This window comes from Dermatophagoides farinae, chromosome 10 (assembly GCF_024713945.1).
Source record: "Dermatophagoides farinae isolate YC_2012a chromosome 10, ASM2471394v1, whole genome shotgun sequence".
Lineage (NCBI taxonomy): Eukaryota > Metazoa > Arthropoda > Arachnida > Sarcoptiformes > Pyroglyphidae > Dermatophagoides > Dermatophagoides farinae.
The window spans coordinates 1,735,577-1,754,485 of NC_134686.1; the positions used below are offsets into that span (position 1 = coordinate 1,735,577).

The 18,909-nt window shown below is 28.9% G+C and overlaps 2 protein-coding genes across 2 annotated transcripts; one reads left to right on the forward strand and one right to left on the reverse strand.

Annotated features, from left to right (window-relative positions):
* Window positions 1-652: 652 nt before the first annotated feature.
* On the forward strand, window positions 653-18,903 carry LOC124491148 (uncharacterized). Its single transcript, XM_075734602.1, has 9 exons — window positions 653-4,012; window positions 13,305-13,541; window positions 14,404-15,552; window positions 15,647-16,545; window positions 16,625-16,851; window positions 16,915-17,228; window positions 17,289-17,514; window positions 17,586-17,878; window positions 17,941-18,903. The coding sequence occupies exons 1-9, from the start codon at window positions 3,640-3,642 to the stop codon at window positions 18,414-18,416; spliced, it is 4,194 nt and encodes a 1,397-aa protein (XP_075590717.1). The 5' UTR covers window positions 653-3,639; the 3' UTR covers window positions 18,417-18,903.
* Window positions 6,303-7,793, reverse strand: LOC124500348 (CXXC motif containing zinc binding protein). Its single transcript, XM_047064410.2, has one exon. The coding sequence runs from the start codon at window positions 7,263-7,265 to the stop codon at window positions 6,711-6,713; it is 555 nt and encodes a 184-aa protein (XP_046920366.2). The 5' UTR covers window positions 7,266-7,793; the 3' UTR covers window positions 6,303-6,710.
* Window positions 18,904-18,909: the final 6 nt, after the last annotated feature.

Sequence of the window (18,909 nt, forward strand, 5' to 3'; positions counted from 1 at the left end):
AGAATTTCGTAATTGTTCCATAATGTTTTGTCCTTTTGTTTTGCATTCGATATATATTGATCATTTATGGTTATAGCAGCAGATTTTTTTTTGTTTGACGATCTAAATATCGCCTGTTAATCGTACTGTATACTCAATCTTAATGTTGATCAAGATGTTTTTTTTTCTCAATGAATGTACATATGTGGTGTTTATTAGTTATATATGTAATTAGCAAGAAAAAAAAACAATCTCGATAGCTATGGTTATGTGGATATATGGGGTTAGTGTTTTTTTTTTTTTTTTTAATGCTTGCTACATAAATGGATGTATTGAATGGATCCAAATGAATTTAAAATGGATGATGATGGAGAAATTTGCCATTTGTATGAATGAGAAATCATTTTTTTTTTTTGTTTGAATGAAAAAGAGAGTGAGAAAGAGAAATTGGAATGAAATAAAATAGAGAATTGTAATGTGATTTGTGTGTGTGTGAGAGAAACAGAAAAAGAAGCTTGATAAAGAGAAATCAAGTTACAAATCTTGTTGTTGTGTTTTGATCTTCAACAATTTCTTCTTCTACGTCTTCGTCTTCGTCATCTTCTCCATAGTTTCATTGGCCAAAATATCTGTTTGTTGTTTAGGATGTCAATTTAATTTTTGCCGTTTTCTGTTGTTGTTTTATAGTGAAAAAAAAAAAAAAAAAAATACAATTCGCTTTCGGCAACCATTTACGCACACACACACACACACACACAAAGTGTTATTACGAACATACCATAAAAAAAATGCAACGATGACGACAATTTGAAAATTTTCAGATTTTTTTTTTGTTTTTGTTTTCACCATGTTGTGGTAATTGCTTATTTTTTTTTTGTTCTCCAAAAATTGTTATTTACCGTTTTTTGAATTTCGCTACCACCACCACCACCACCATTACCACCATACCATTAGCACCATTATTATTGCCTGTGTGTGTGCGGTTTTATTTTCTGCTTTATGATTTTGTTTTTTTGTCGGTTTTTGTTTTTTTCAAAAACAACAACAACAACAACAACAACAAAGATGACGATGACACACACACAAAATGGTTGACACATGTGTATCAATGAAAAGACCGGCTCATGATTCATGATTCATATATATTGTTAATGGCGCCCACTTTTTGTATAAACAGAAAAAATAAAATAAAGTGAACACTTTCTCTTTTGTGTATGAGACACACACACACACACACACACAGAGAGAGTGAAAACCTCAAATTGAGACAGTGTCATCAAGTTTTTTGCTTGCTTGCTTGATTTTTTTGTGAACAAATTTGGCCATATAAAATTGTCGTTATTATTAATATATCATCATCAATGTAAAGTTTTTTTTTCTTTCTCTCTCTCTCTCTTGCCGATAAAAATTTGAAAATATTTTCATCGTTCGTGACCCAAACATATCAAATCGGCAACAACAACAACAACAACAACAACAAAAAATCAAAAATCAAAAAAAAAAACAAAAACCAAATTGGTGATTGACCGACCGACCGTTTTAATGATGATTTTTTTTTTATTTTATTTCTCACACAAGTTTTCGACAAATTTTCCTATTAACCGGTGAATATGAATGAATGAATGAATGAATGAATGAATGCAAAAATCCATCAATTTCAACTGTTTGTTTTTTTTTCCATTTCATTTTACCTGGCTCAGCAGCTTCTTTTTCTTCTTCTTTTTCAGTATTCAATTTGAATTAAATCCAAATAGCCAAACGACATGATTTTTTTTTTTTTTTTTTTTGGTGATTCACATATATCCAAGTCGGGTTACTGGTCCGATCGATGAAAGAAAAAAAACTGTCCAACAGCACTAGCACAGATGATGGTAATGTTTGTGTGTGTGTGTGTGTTTGCATTTTTTAAAGTCTGAATAGAAAAAAAAATCAGTGCATGTGTGGATGACCGACCAAAAAAAAAAAAACATCAACATTGGTGATCTGAATTGAAAAAAAAAAATTTTTTGATTTCTATGCCCAATCGGTACTTGAATTTAAATGTCATCATCATCATCATCGCCATCATTGATTCTAAATCAGTGATATTTTAGGTTTTTTTTTCCTATCATTTACTGTCCTAATTTTATGTGTTCAATGATGATGATGATCTGATTTATTTGTAAACACTTGGTGTGTTATTTCGTTCTTTTGTTCACTGATGCTGCCCAATGATGATGATGGTGATGGTTGTTGTTGTGGTGGTGTTGATGGTGATGGTGATGGTGATGTTTGGAATTTTTAATCAATTGAATCAAAGAAACCAAAATTGAATTGAATTGAATTAAATTTGAATCAAAAATCTCTGATTTATTCATCATAATCTTCTTTTTGAATTTTAAATTTTTCTTTCTTTCTTTGATTTTATTATCCTTTTTTTTGTACGATTGTGTTTGTTCGACCTTAAATAATAATAAATAAATAAATAAATTTCATTATTATTAATCACCAAATTGAAAATTTAAAGAAAGAAACATTTACCATATGGAATAAATTTGTTTTGACCACCACCACCATCATCATTTGCATCTTAATTTTTCAATAATCATCATCAACATTCTTATGATGATTTTTTTTTTCAATTTGTCCTCTAGACAAATGATTATCCGTATTTTTTTTTGTAAATCAGTCAATGGAAAAATCCACATTCCTCATGTGTGCGATTGTAGCAAAGTGAAAATATAAAAAAAACAACAACAATCATCATTCGCCCATCACCACCATCGAACATCACAAGAAGCATCATTTCGAATGTTTTTTTTTTTAATTTTCTCCACGAGATTAAATTTGTAAAAACATCAAGACATATCATATCAATTGTGGATCCATGGAGCGAGAGAAATGGAAGAAGAAAAAAAATTTTTAAATTCAATTCAAAATTAAATTGAATTGAATTGAATCATCTGTTTGTCTGTTTGTTTGTTTGTTTGCTTGTCTGTTATGTATGCTAAGATTTTCATACATTTCACATTTGTAAATCTTAATCATTCTGACAGTCATTTTTTTTCATAATTTATTTTTATGAATGTCAATGTTCATCATCGTCATCATCCAAACCATGAAAAACCAAATACAAACAAATGAAAAAATGAAAAAATGAATGAATGAATTTTCCAAGTATGACCGGCAATGAACTTTTGTATATTTGACCATCAAATATCATCGGATTATATAATCATCGAGTGAAAAACATTTGTGTTTGTGGTCATCATTTGTTCATCATCATCGATTCTTTGATTTTATATAATATTCATGTGAATGACCTATGACATTCTTGTGCCAATTAACAATTATATCGACGTTTAGTATGATACCACTATGATTGGAGTGGAAAAAAAATCTATTAGTGAAAAACTGAAAAAAAACAATCAACTTTTTTTTCTGCAGGTGAAAACACACCTGTTTGTGTAATAGAAACACTATTATTAGATCAAATCAGATTGTAGATTGTATTTGTTTTCAGCCAATTTGTTGATTTTTTTTCTTCTTCTTCGGTTTCGTAATTGTAGTTTCAATCCAATAGCATAATAAATCATTGAATGTGATTGGTGATCATCGAATGATTAAATCAATTTTTTTTAAATTTAAACATAAAAAAAATGGTCACCTAATCATCATTTGATGATGACAACGAATAATAATAAATCAACAACAATAATTCATGACGACGATCATCATCCATCATTATCGTCATCATCAACATCGACACTAGTCTTTGATCATCATAATCAAAAATTAAGTAAAAAAAAAATGTCTTGTCATAATAATTATCGATCATCAACAACGTCATCAATCATTAATGATTATGATGATGATATAACAATGAAAAATATTGATCATAATAATCCGTTCCTGTTACATCATCATCATCCTCATTCGCATCCACATCATACGAAATATCGTAATAGCCAATATCATCATCATCATCAACATCATCATATCATATGGATGATATTCGTTCATTATATATTACTAATAACATTGACAACAACAAGTAAGTAGTGGCTTGTTTTCTTGTTTTGTTCCAAAATGATGATGATATTGGATTTCTGTTATACGTATGGAAACAATTTGTGATTATTATTTACGAATAAAAAAAAACTTTTAGCAAGCTCATCATCATCATCATCATCATTTGGTGTTCAATTATAAAAAAAAATTCTTGGACGATCCATCATCATTATCCATGTTAGGAAATAAAAATTATTGTTGTTATTGTCGCTAGTAACGGTGATTGAAAAATGATAATAAAAAAAAATGAAAATTTACAAATCTCCGTTTTCAACGATGAACAAAAAAAATTCGCCAACAAAACAAGTTTCAGTCTTCATGAATCAAATATCATCCAATCGATCCAATGACGATGATGATGATGATGTGTTTTTTTTCATTCCATTATCATTTCAATTGGATAAAATTGCGAAATTATTTTCTTCTTCAAATGATAAATTTATACACACACACCATTAATTGATTGACACGTTTCAATTTTGTTTTTTTTTTTTGAATCATCCAACAATATCAATGTCAAAATTCATTTCGTTTTTTTTTTTTTTTTGAATTAGGTTGTTGTCCATTCGGTTTGTTCGTCATAAACCTGTTGAACATTTGTGTATGTTAGCAACAGGTGGTTCTTTTTTGTTCTGTATTTTTTTTTTTTTGTTTTTTTTTTCACCAAATATTTTATCCCGTAAAATTTTTTAGTTATTAACAATCGGTAGCTTACTTCCGAATAAAAAAAAAAAAAATTTTTTTTCTCCACACAATAAATTTTCACGGATTGTTGTTGTTTTTTTTCTCCACACAATAAATTTTCACGGTTGTTGTTGTTGTTTGGATTTATTACACACACACACACACACATATATATAGATAGATATATACAGTTTCCATGAAATTATTTCCAATGACATGAAATTTTCTTCTTTTTTTTAACATTCGTTTTGTTTTTCTTTTATTTTCTTTCTTGTTTTCCGATGCTTATGATGATGATGATGATGATGATAACAACGTTTACTTATCACGTAGCATAAGAAATGAATACAACAACAACAACAACAAAATTCGAATATGTTTTTTTGTTCCAAAAAATGCTTGGATTTTTGTTGTTGTTGTTGTTGTTGTTGTTGTTGAATATTTTATTATTGTTCATTTTCATTATTATCCACCTTATAAAATATTTATAAGTTGTCTATTCATCCGCATACAAAAAGAGATGATTATTACGTGAACAAAAAAATAAAAACAAAATCGGAACCATGCCTTTTAATGTCATTAAATCGTCACCGGATTTTGAATATTCATCCACAAAAGAAGCAGAAAATTTTTTTTTTTCACTTGTTGCTGTTGTTCATCATCATACAGGAACAGTGAAAAAAAACCGATGATCATGATGATGATGATGATGTTGAAATTTTTTTTTCGTCGTCGTCGTCGATGTTATTGTCTTGAGTTTGAAAATTTTCGTTGATTGGCTAATATTATTGTTCTTCCGTTCATTTTTCAACAACAACAACAACAACAACAATCGATAGTTTTTTGTTGTTTGTTATTGTTGTTGTTGTTAATTAAACCATCCATGTCTATCGATATCTATCGATACTTGAAGAATAAAAAATTTTCGATTGTCCATGTGTAATAGTTCGAAAGTTTGTTTATTTACTTTAGTTCTTCCTGTTTTTTTTTATTTTTGGTTTTCTGTTTCTGTGTTTACTATTTCAAATTTAATTAATTTTTTTTTATCATTTATTTCGATGTCGATTTTGATGTTGTTGTTGTTGTTGTTGTTGTTGTCGTTGTTCATTATTATTATTATTACTGCTGCTGCTGCTGCTGCCATTTTGATTGCCTTTTAGCTATTTATCTCTATTTTTTTCCCTTCATCATCATCATCATCATCATTAACATTTTACGTTTGACAAAAAAAAAAATCTCGATTGATTCAATCGTGGCCACATGAGATTTTTGATTGATTTTTTTTTCTTTTGCATTCTCCATTGCATCGAATTGCATTGCATTGCATTGAAAAGACTATTTTTTTTTCTTTTGGATAAAATTGTCGCCCATTTTTTTTTTGTTCTCTCAGCAAATATAAAATAATGTCAACAATAATGATAATCATAATCGTTTTGTTCGATCTGTACGATATTCATAATCGTATTTGTTGTTTGTATTGGCCAAGAAAAAAATTCACTATTGTTGTATACAAACATGACAAACATCAATTATAAATATGGAGATTTTCATTTTCACAGTAGTTGAAAATATAATGATCTTCTTGTTGGTGTGTGTGTGTGTGTGTGTAAAAATATCTCCAATCTAGATAATAGGCAAAAAAAAAAAGATTTGCACTTGCAATTACAACAACAAAAAGAAGAAATCATGAAAATCTTTGATAATCGCCAAATTATCATCATTATCAAATGAACGGTTCGATGAGGATAGAAATGTAAAACGATATTATTATTATGAAGCGAGTTTTTCAATTATTATAAATTTTTAATTGATTATAAATAGACAATTCGAAAAAAACAAACGAAAATCAAATTATAATAGATTTTTAATTGTACATATTACATAACATACAAATGAATTTGAATGAACAAAAATATATCACAGCGAATTGAATGAATTCTTTTCCTGAAAAAAAACTGATGTTTTGTTTTGTTTTGTTTGGTTTTTTTTGTCATCATTCATGAATGACATTCTTTTTTAATCGTTCTAAAACGATATTTAAATGAATAGATACCAACAGAATTATGAGCACGTTCATCATATTCGGCCCAATCTAAATCACGTAGATCGACATCATTAAATTGTTGCCGTTGTTGTTGTTGTTGTTGTTGTTGTTTTTGTTGTTGTTGCCATCGATCAATAGTGGATGATGAATAACAATGAAATGGTCCAAATGGTATGAATCGTGTTGGATAACAGCCACGACAATCAAATTCACATAATGTTTGAAATGTTGATGAATCTTTTTCACAATATGGACGTATTGATTCATTATTATTATTCAGTATAGAAACATTTGATGGACGTGTACATTGTTTACAACGAAATATTAGATTAACAAATGTTTTACCACCCATTAATGGTACTTTATTCATTGATGAAAATTTCATTAAATCCGTTTCAACATGACAATTATTGCAACGAAAATGCATATGAAATGTATAATCCGTTGGTATGGTTAGATTTGTAACATTCTCCAATTGTGCCGATATTTCCAACACTATTACACGCATTTTCGTTATTTTTTTTTGTCTTGTTTGAAATTTTTCTTTAGTTGCAAATTAGAAACAAAAAAAAAAAAAATGAATAAATGGATGTTGTCCACTGCTGCTGCTGATATAGAACACTCTGTTGTATGATGTTTTTTTCTTTTGGCTTTAAAATCACTTATAATTTGTTGGTTGTTTTTTTTATTCCATTCAAATACGATAAAAACATTGATGATAAACGAAAAATTTATGATGATTCGAGCATCAGAGAGAGAGAGAGAGAGAGAGAGAACAAAAATTTCACGTCGTCAGCATTTAAAAAAACACACACAGACGATGAAAGCACTGAACGCACCCACAAATACCGTTATAAAATGGCCACGTGTTTATTTTCATATTGCGACAATTTTATTTTAATGAAACAAAATTTTTATTAAAATTGAATAATGATAATCATCATCGGTCACTTATTCAATTTTACATAATTTTTTCAATGATTGCGTTAAATTAAAAATCATTTCTGACCCAATATAAAAATGAATGTAAAATTTTCTCAGAAAAAATTCTTTATTTGAATAAAAATTTCAAAAAAAAATTGATTGAATTGGATGATTGATGATCCCAACACACGAGGCAATGATGAAACATGTAAAGAATGAAAAAAAACAGAGAGAGAGAGAGAACGATTTGACAACTTTATCAACAAACTAATCAAATGAATTTGTCCATTGTTTTTTTTTTCATTCGATTTCGAATTTGATTTATAAAATCAAAAATGGAACAATTTTTTTTCTCTGCCCTCCTCCTCCTCCTAGTTCTCCTTGACAAGTTGCAATGATTTTTTTTTGTTTCAATTTCAATCACAAAAATTTAAATGTTTATATATATATTGTATATATATATGCAAATTAATTCAAAAACGAAAAACATCATTTGTTTGTCTCAAAATAATCAATCCATCAATTGATACAGCCCAATTGCCACATTTCATTCACACAAAATGGGATCGTATCCAATGTTGATGGTTTGATTATTATCATTTTTTTTTCATTTGATGATGATTAATTTTTCCATTAATTTTTCTTGTTACATCCATTGTTTTTTTTGTTGTTGTTGTTGATCTTTGTTTACCTGAAAATGAAAACCAGATTTAATTTTGTCATCCAAATAAATCCTGGAGAAAAAATTTCATTCCACAAGGTGTGAATGTTGGTTGGTTGATTCGGTTCGATTGTTGTCCTCTGTTATTCGATTATTTTTGGATCCATCTTTTTTTTCTTGTTTGTTTTCGTTTTTGTTTGTTTGCTGTGTGTCTACGCTATTATTGGATACATTTCCAATCACCATCATCAATCCATTAATCATAATCGTAATTTAAAACAAACAAACAGCAGCGGCAGCATTGCAGCAATTTTAACACATGTTGTCATTGTTGTTTGTTTCTATTTTATTGTTTTTTTTCCATCTTTTGTGTTAAATCCAATTTACATTTTTTTTTGTTGCTTTTGAATAATGAGAAAAATTCGATTCATCAAATATATCGAGATCTATTGTTTGAAACAAGACACACACACACTGTGTTTTTTTCATGTAATTGAGTTCAAGTTTTTTGAATTTGTTTTTTTTTTCATTTTCTAAATTTACATTCAATCAATCATCGTCATCATTCGTTAGAAAATTTCAACCAATTGATGACAAATTCGGCCATAGATTATCATTATCGCTTGTTTCGTTGTCATTTTTTTTGTCTGACCACAGGCGTTTCCGGATCGGCTATTTTTTCTTATTTATCGCCTGTCTTTATATAGAAATTCATGAATAAAAAAAATCACATCATCGTGATAATAATAATCAATACAAATGATGATGATTCCATTTATGAATTTAATTGCATCGAATTTCATTGATTCATTGATTATATCGTTGTTGTTGTTGTTGTTTTGGATTTTATTCCATTACTTTTTTCCAAGACAAATATGGCCACATTTATATATTATGATCATCATGTTGATGAATAAAAATCAAAACACATTTTCATTCGTCTGGTGCGATTGATTATAATCAATCGCCTATTGATTATGGTGGATAGATGATGGATTGAACGAGTTAATTAATGATTGATATATCAATCACAATGTGTTTTCGTCCATAAAATTAGCCATGAAAATTTTTCACGATCTTGTTGCTCGATGATGATGATGATGATGATGATGATTTCTGTTGTCATTCATTCATTTATCTTATGATTGAATTTTTCGCATTTTTTTTCTGACAGATTTGCATCACTGACAAGGTTATCGTTTCTCAAAAAAAAAATCCTCACGATGACAATGATAATCTCTGTCATGAACATGAATTTTTGTTGTTGTTTTTTTTTTACTTTCAGAAATATTGACATTGACCATTAGTGTGAAATTAGTCAAATCAAAAAAAGTGTCACCAATTTTCGTGTATGTGTGTGTTTGTTTTTCAGAGCAGAAGAAAAAAATCAATTTCGTAATATGAAAAGAAAAAATATATGGAACATGAATATTTAAATTGAAATTTCGAATAAAGAAGAAAAAAAATATGTAAAACACACACACCTCAATAATCCGTTGTATTCATTCATCCACAATCACACTAACAATCTGGACAATCTGCATAATTCCATAATTTGTGTCCAAATATAATGTATTTATTTCCACACACTAAATCACCATCTCTTATTTTATCATAAAAAAAATGAAGATGAACCCATTTTAATTATCATGGATGAAAATGATGATCATCATCATGATGCTATCAATAAAATTAACATTTTTTTTACGATGTGTGCGCGCATTAGAAATGATTTAGATTTGTATTGATTATAATAATGGCAATATAATGATGATGATCATCATCCATGAGAATGATGATGAAATTAATGCTACACAACAGGCGATGATTTATTTTCTTCGTTTCTGTTTTATATTACTTTGAACGAAATGAAATGGAGATAACAACAACAACAACAACAACAACGAAAAATATGCCCGGAATAAACAAATTGATTGTTGTATTTTGATTTGAATAAAAACAAAACGATGCAATGTGTATGTTGTAATGATTTGTTTATCGATGTGTTATCTTTATATATAGATAAATATCCACTACCACTACGACACGTGCAATGAAATTTTATTTTTTCGTTTGTTTGCTAATTTGTTGCTGTGTTTTTCATCATAATCACATTGGTGGTAATAATAATAATAATTTTTTTTTGTACGTCAATCAATCACTGTGTGTTGTTTTTTGTTGTTGTTGTTGCTATTGTTGTTGTTGTTGTTGTTTTGTGATTGTTGTTCAATTTATTTATTTATTTATTAATTAAAAAGAACAAAAAAAACATTCATTCTATAAATAAATGAATTTTTGAACATGATCATTTCAATCATCATTCAATGATCGTGATATAATTTTTTTTTTTGCTTTGCGTTTTCGTTTTTCAATTTTGTATATCAAATATGAATGCAATTTATTGCCATTACTACTAATGAGTCTATACGCTTAATCGATATATATATAAATTGATGACCGTTTGATTTTATTTGATAAATATGAGCTTTTTAAACACACACACACCTGTATATGATTCATTACCTGTGTGTATGTGTATGTGTGTGTGTTATTCTCATTTTTTTTCATATTAAAATAACGTACAAATGTACGATATGCCTGGATATTAATCAATTAATGAATTTCATTTGTTCATTATGAAAATCCATTAAAAGTTTCCAATCTTTTTTTTGGAACATCTTTTTTTTTCTTCTTCTGAAAATAATGATTATGATGATGATGATGATGATGGCAAATGGTGGATTTCGTGTTTAGTTTTTTTTTTATTTTTGTTTCTCGCGAAACAATAGGATCATTTTTCATCATCATACAAATTAATTTGTGTGTAAGTTTTACATTGCTACAGATCATCCAGTTGCTTTGTTTTGATCATTATTTTCATCGATTAACGTATGATATGAATTGTCTGATTGATTTTTAATTTTCACTTTCCCACCATTATTATTATGAATTTTTTTTTTCGTTTTGCTAAATTCCAATCACACAGTCCTTGAAAGTAAAAAAAGGATGCCAATTTTTTCACCATTTAAATGTGAAAAATCAATGAATGAATTTTCCAATTTGCTACTACTGGCATACAGACGAATACATAATTGAAATTGTTAATTAAATCAGTATATGACGAAAATGAAATGAAATTCCGGATAATTGAAAATGGACTGATGATGATGATGATGATGAAGGAATGTGTACAAAAAAAAACTTTCATTTTTTTGAATTAATAATCGATAATCAATAATAATGTGTAATCGATAATTTATTCCAATGGATATTGGTGGATATATGCTGGAACCACTTTATGTTGATAATTGAAAGTGAATGTTCTATGAACATTTCAACATTGTACATGCCATGGTTGTCTTGATCTTCTTTAATTTTTTGCTGTCCAAAAAAAAAAAATTTTAATTTATTATCATCAAGAAAAAAAACATTTTAATCGCTTGTCACATTTGAAAATTCAGGGGATTTGTTTTTCCTACTAATCCAATTCAATGTGACACGCAAACACACACACACACACACACACAATGTTAACAGGTAATACTTGAGGTGAGATTAAGCCATTGGATGATGATGATGATGAGACAAATGAAACAATTTGCAAACTAAATTTGCATGAACGAATAAATGGATTTGTCCATGGAACTGACCATAAATCGTTTGGTCAGGCTTGTTAAGACGAACCAAGGACCAAAGAAATGAGATCAAATTTCGTTATACATACATTCACATTAAACAAGGTTGAGATTGAGATTTTATTTTATTCAAAATTCAAATGAAATGAAATGATTTTTTTTCAAGTTCCATACATTTAACCCGTAGGCAGAAAATAATGTATGATGATGAAATGTATAACAAACAAACAGACAGTGAAAAAATCGATCGATCAATCAATCAATCAATGATGATTGAATAACCGTTTTTAATAATTAATAATAATAACCGCAACCACACCGCGCATTGACCGCAACAATTTTTTTTTTAGTTTTATTAATGACAAATTAGCCAATGAACCAGTTTCAAATAATTTTTCAATGATGACAAATTAGCCAATGTTTTCAAATTTTTTTTTTCTTTAGCCACACACACACCAATTTTCCCCTGTTATGAACATGTGAATGGGGCAAACAAAAAAAGAAATTTAATAACCATCATCATCATAATTGCAAATGATGATAATCGATTGATTGTTTGTTGATTGATGGTTTTGGAAATCGATAATCGCTATGTTTGTTGGTTTGTTTTGGGGTGGCACATTCACATTATAAAATATCAACCTTCGTTTTAAGGCGGTTACAGGAAATATATATGATGACAATTGATGATGACAATTTGATGATATGTATTGTAATGAAGATAATAATAAATTCAATTTGATAATCGAATCAATAATTGAATTGATCAAGTTGTATGAAATTTTCTTTTGTTCAAGGTTGTTTTTGTTTCAATTTTCTTGTTAAAAATCATTATACATTCCAGGGGTGGGTGGTGTGGCATATTTCTATTTTTTTTCAATTTCAATTTCCAATCCAAATAGATCATATTTCCAACATATTTGAAAACACGATGTTCACGATTCAAAATTGTTCGTGTTATTTTTTTTTATATTCAACTTTCACTTTTCACAACAACAACAATAACTGTGAGTCCAAAACGGAATAATTTTCATTTTGGACTGTAAATTACTGTGAACAACGTCCATTCAACAAACAATCAAAGAACAAGAAAAAAATGAACTTGTCAAAAAAAACAATACAATACAATACACACACACACACATTTTATGGCATGATGATAATTGTCGTTGATAATTTTTTTTTCTATTTCTCACGAAACAATCACAGAAACTAATCAATTGTGTTCACACACAATTATAAACAAAAAATTCATTCACTTTTATCGTTTTTTTTCTTTTTTTTTCTTTTTTTTTGTTGTTGTTGTTGTTTTTGCTCAAAAAAATAGGATTAATACCACAAATTGTCGTATGTGATCAACAATCACCATCTGTTTCGCCATTAACATCGATAAATTTTCGTTGTCCAGAACAATTTGGTTATTATGCTGATGAATATAATTGTTCTAAATATTTTGTATGCGTTTTTGGTGAAGCATTACATGAATCATGTACCGGTGGTCTTAGATTTTCATCCGAACTACAAACATGTGATTGGCCACGTAATGTTATCTGTCCTTATGAAGGTATGTTGAAATCAATATCATCGATACAATCGATTTTGGATTGACTATAGTGAAGAAAAGAAAGAAAAGAAAGAAAAAAAAGTTTAGCTAAATTTATACCAGCAACCAATATTACTATTCATCATCATCAATGAGATTGTAATAATACTTCCTGAAAAACAATGTGAAAAAGGAATATATAAAAAAAATTTCCCGAAAATGTCTGTGTGTTCATGTTTTTTATGTTTTTTTTTCAATCATGACAATAGACATGAACATTTTTCTGAAATTCGGACAGACATGATTTTCGGATAGACAAACCAAAGACCAAAAAAAAAAAAAAAAAAAAAATATTGAATTTTTTTTCCTCTCGTTTAACCTGTCAACGAGAAGATAAAAAAAACCTGACAAAAAAAACAAACAAACATGAAAGAGAGAAAAGATTCCAAAATAAAAAAAATAAAAGAAACGCGCCCTTCGATGAAAAGGAAAAGGAAAATGCTGACAACAAACGACGATTAAAGTGAATAAAGAAGGATCGATTTTTTTTTTTTGGATTTGCTCGTCATTTCCGATTCGTTTGAGAGAAAAGAAAAATTAAATTATACGAATACCCATTACGAATATCCGATGAACACGATCCAATAATTAGTGTTGTGTTGTTGAGGACTATGTATATCAATTGAAGGCAGAAAGATTAATACAGAACATGTGGAGAGAGAAAGATAAAAATGAAATTAAGGTGTGAGAGGTGATTTATTATTAAATTCAAAAATATGAGATTTTTTGTTTGTTTGGTTGATATTCACATCGTTCGAAAGATTTGTCCATCCCTTTAATCGACATTATCATCATCATGCTCTTTCTCTCACTTTTTTTCTAGATTCAGATTATGATGAAACTGAAGATGATTTTGTCGATTCTGGATCATATTCATTATTACATAATAATAATAATAATAATAAACAAGTTGGATCAGGAATGATAATTGAATCGAAAGCTATTCCAACAACGTCGACTACTTCTACTACTACAACGACGACGACAACAACAACAACAACAACTGCCAAACCTTCGATATCATTATCATCTGGTACCGGTAATCTATATGATGATGTTCATAATCATCATAATCATCATCATCATCCATTTATCATATTGAATCATAAATCACATCCATATCCAAAATTATTATTACCGACAGCCAATAATAGTTTATCTACCATACAACAACAGACGCCAACGCATCAAATAATAATGGGCAAAACAACGAATGAATTATTTTCAATTCGAAATAATTTATCTGTTAATCATGTTAATAATAATAATAATAATCAGTTTACGACAACACCGCCATCATCATCATCATCTCATAATAATAATAATGATTCACCCATTTTCAATCAACATCAGCATACAACAACAAGATATTTGTTGGAAAAACAGCCTGGATTATCTGTTCATCATCATCATCATCATCCATTAAATGAACAGGATATTATACAGGATAGTTTCAATAAATTAATTAAACAACAGCAACAAAAAAATTCAGGTCGTAAACAATCATTGTCATCTATTGGTAATAACGCAAGCAATAACAATAACAATCATCAGTTATTTAATTTGGGTGGCAAACATTCACAACATCTACATAATCCAATTCTTTTACATTCAAAAGATAATTATCTTGATATAACAAACGTTCATGGTGATATTGATGATGATGAAAATAAATTGAATTTTGATACTAATAATAATAATGGTACGGCACCCATTCATCATCATAATCATCATCAACAACAACAACCAACCAATAATCATCGACGTAATCAACAACAACATCTTGATGATTTGGACGAGAATTTTACTTTGTTAGATTTACAAAGATCTCGCCATGGTCATCATCATTCGCAATCAAATCATCAGCATCAACATCATCATCGTGCTGGTCATGATAATGATGATAATGATGATGGTAAATCAATTCGAAATGATCGCATTTCGGTGGAACAGATTAATCAAAATCTACTGGGTATGTTTCATCATTAATCAGGAAATTCTTTGATTTTTATTTTGATTTTTTTTTTGAATTGTTTTGTTTTTTCATTTGTAATTTTTTTTTTCAGGCCGAAGCGTGAATGGCGAGAATCGTGCTCAATCAGTTTCGGTTGTTGCATCCACATCATCCAAAGCAATCATACCGGAATTGGATTTTGTTTTTAAAAATGGAAATATTGATGCTCAAAATAATAATGATGATGATAAAATAATTATGATGACAGATGATAAACATATAAATAGTGCAAAACAAATCAACAACAACAACAACAACAATAATAATAATGACAATCGATTGTTGATTGATGAAATTCTTCAACTAGCCAATGCATTCAATAATAATAATAATAATAATGATGGTAAATTTGATGATATTATAACGGCCATTGTTGATGAAAATGGTGCCATTCATTTGGCCGCTGGTGGTGGTGATTCACCAGCATTATTGCGGTTAATATCATCATCATCATCTTCATCATCATCCGGAACGAAAAATCAATTGTATGATAAATCAGATGATTCATTGGCTGATTTAGCTGCATCAAATCAACGTAATACTGCATCACATCAATTGTTGTTACATAATAACAACAACAACAACAATAATAGATTATCAGATGATGGAAATAAATTTAAATATCAAACTAGTCATAATAAAAATAATCATCATCTTTCTGCTCATAATTCTCATAATAATCCACATCAATCATCCACATCAACACAACAACAACAACAACATCGTTCTCGTATAGAAAATGATTTTGATTCACTTGAACCTGGTGCCATTCTAGTGTATAATAAAACAAAATTAATTGTTATTCCTGAATCACAGAATCAAACTAATCATGGGAAAAATAGTTCAACGAATAATAATAATGATGGTAATGGTGGTAGACAAGTTTTATTACCTGATTATATTCTTGCTCAATCAATATTGGACAATAATAATAATAATAAACCAAGACAGGTGAGTTGATTGTGTTTGTAAAAAAATTTTAAAAATTTAAAAAAAATTTATTTATAGCTAATAACAAGAACTGATAAAGAATCCGCTTATGTTTATAATTCGAATATTCTTCCAAATAAAAACATCATCATCATCATTGGATCATGGATCGCTTAAAGAACGGCCATTTAATTCCAATAAAGTGATTGATGATCATCATGTGGATGATATCGATATTATGGTTCAAATACCGAATCCCGATATTGTTCTAAATGATTTTCAACGTATTAGTACTAATCGAAATGATTCAGATGTTCAAAAAAGAAGGTTGGATTTGAATGATTTTTTTAATACGATTGAAATTTGATTAATTTCTGTCTATTTTTACAGTAAAATTCCTGAATATCGTCAAGTGACCACTCGATTAAATTCAACAACCAATTCGTTGATACAACCGGTTACAACAACAACGGCAACTCGTTTATCACATGCTAGACATCTTGGTAGTCATCATCGTAGTGGCGGTGGTGGTGGTAATAAATCCACTTCAACAATGAATTCAACACGAATAGCAAAAAATCTTCAAATGCCATCAAGACCTGTACCGGTTTTTAAAACTCCTGAACCATTTTCCAATGCTATTAAATGTAGTGAACATCTTTGTAAATTGCCTGATTGTTTTTGTGGTGGAACTGAAATTCCAGGTTCGTGGTCAAGAATATAGTGATATATTATTCATCTAAAAATCTTTTTCATTTTCATAGGTGGTTTATCGGTGAAAGATGTACCACAACTTGTTCTCATTAGTTTTGATGATGCTGTCAATGATATTAATTGGCATATCTATGAAGAACTACTTAATTCTGGTCGTAGTAATCCAAATGGTTGTCCAATCAAAGCAACATTCTATGTATCACATGAATGGACTGATTATTCACAAGTTCAAACATTATATTCACGTGGACATGAGATTGCATCACATTCAATTACGTATGTTTTGTTTTTTTAATGGTAATCTATCTATTTATTTACGATTTTTACATTGTTTTATGGACACACAGTCATAGTTTTGGTGAAAGCTATACTAGACAACAATGGCATAAAGAAATTAATGGTCAACGTGAAATACTTCAACTATATGGTGGTGTTAATAAAGCCGATATTCGTGGAATGCGAGCACCATTCTTACAGGGCGGTGGTAATAAACAATTTGAAATGTTACATGAAGAAAATTTTACATATGATTCATCGATGCCTGTGTTTGAAAATTCACCACCATTTTGGCCATATACATTAGATTATGCTATTAATCATGAATGTATGATTGCACCATGTCCAACAAAATCGTTTCCTGGTATGATGATGGAAAATGATCATTTTATTTTATTAATTTTATTGATTCTTTAAAAACAATAGGTCTTTGGGAAATCGGTTTGGTCATGTGGCAAGATTTACGTGGTGGCCGTTGTTCAATGGGTGATGCATGTTCCAATCCATCCGATGAGAATGGTGTTTATGAATTGATAATGAAAAATTTTAAACGTCATTATAATTCAAATCGTGCACCATTTGGTCTTTATTATCATTCTGCTTGGTTCAATTCAGAACATCATCGTACTGGCTTTATTCGTGTTATCGATGATCTACTTACATATTATAAAGATGTTTATTTCGTAACCAAATGGGAATTAATTCAATGGATACGTAATCCAACACCATTGAAAGAATTATATCGTGTTAATCTATTTGGTTGTGCACGTGATCCACATCGACCACCACCATGTCTTCATCCAAATATTTGTAATGTTGGTTCAAATTCTGGTGCAAGATTTCTAAAGACATGTCAACCATGTCCTAAACGTTATCCTTGGCTTGATGATAATGGGCAATAATTATTATTTCTTACAACAAAAATTTGATTTCTCGAAAAACAACAGATCCTTAAATATGTGATGAATTTTTTTTTATTTTGCAACAATTTAGTGACAATTTTTTTCAAATTGCTTTTTTTTTCACCCCTTTTTATTATTATTCTGTATACTCAAATCACAACAACAACAACAACAACAATATTCACTGATTCTGATTATTTTATTTCCGGTAAATATTTTTTTTTCGGGGTAAATTCATGTATTCGCTGTAAATATTAATTTGTATATCCAAATTGAACACTGCCAATATTGGTTATTTTTTTTCCTGTTTCATATATTCTGTTTGCATATTTTTTTTCCTTTTTAATTATCTCTGTTGTTTGGGTTCACCACAGGGGCAAGGGAATTGATGCCAGTATTATCATATTTTTTGTTTGTGTGCGTGTGTGTGCACTAAATCCATTCATTAAAATTTAAAATTCTCAAGTTTGGAATCTAAATTTTAAATTGAAAA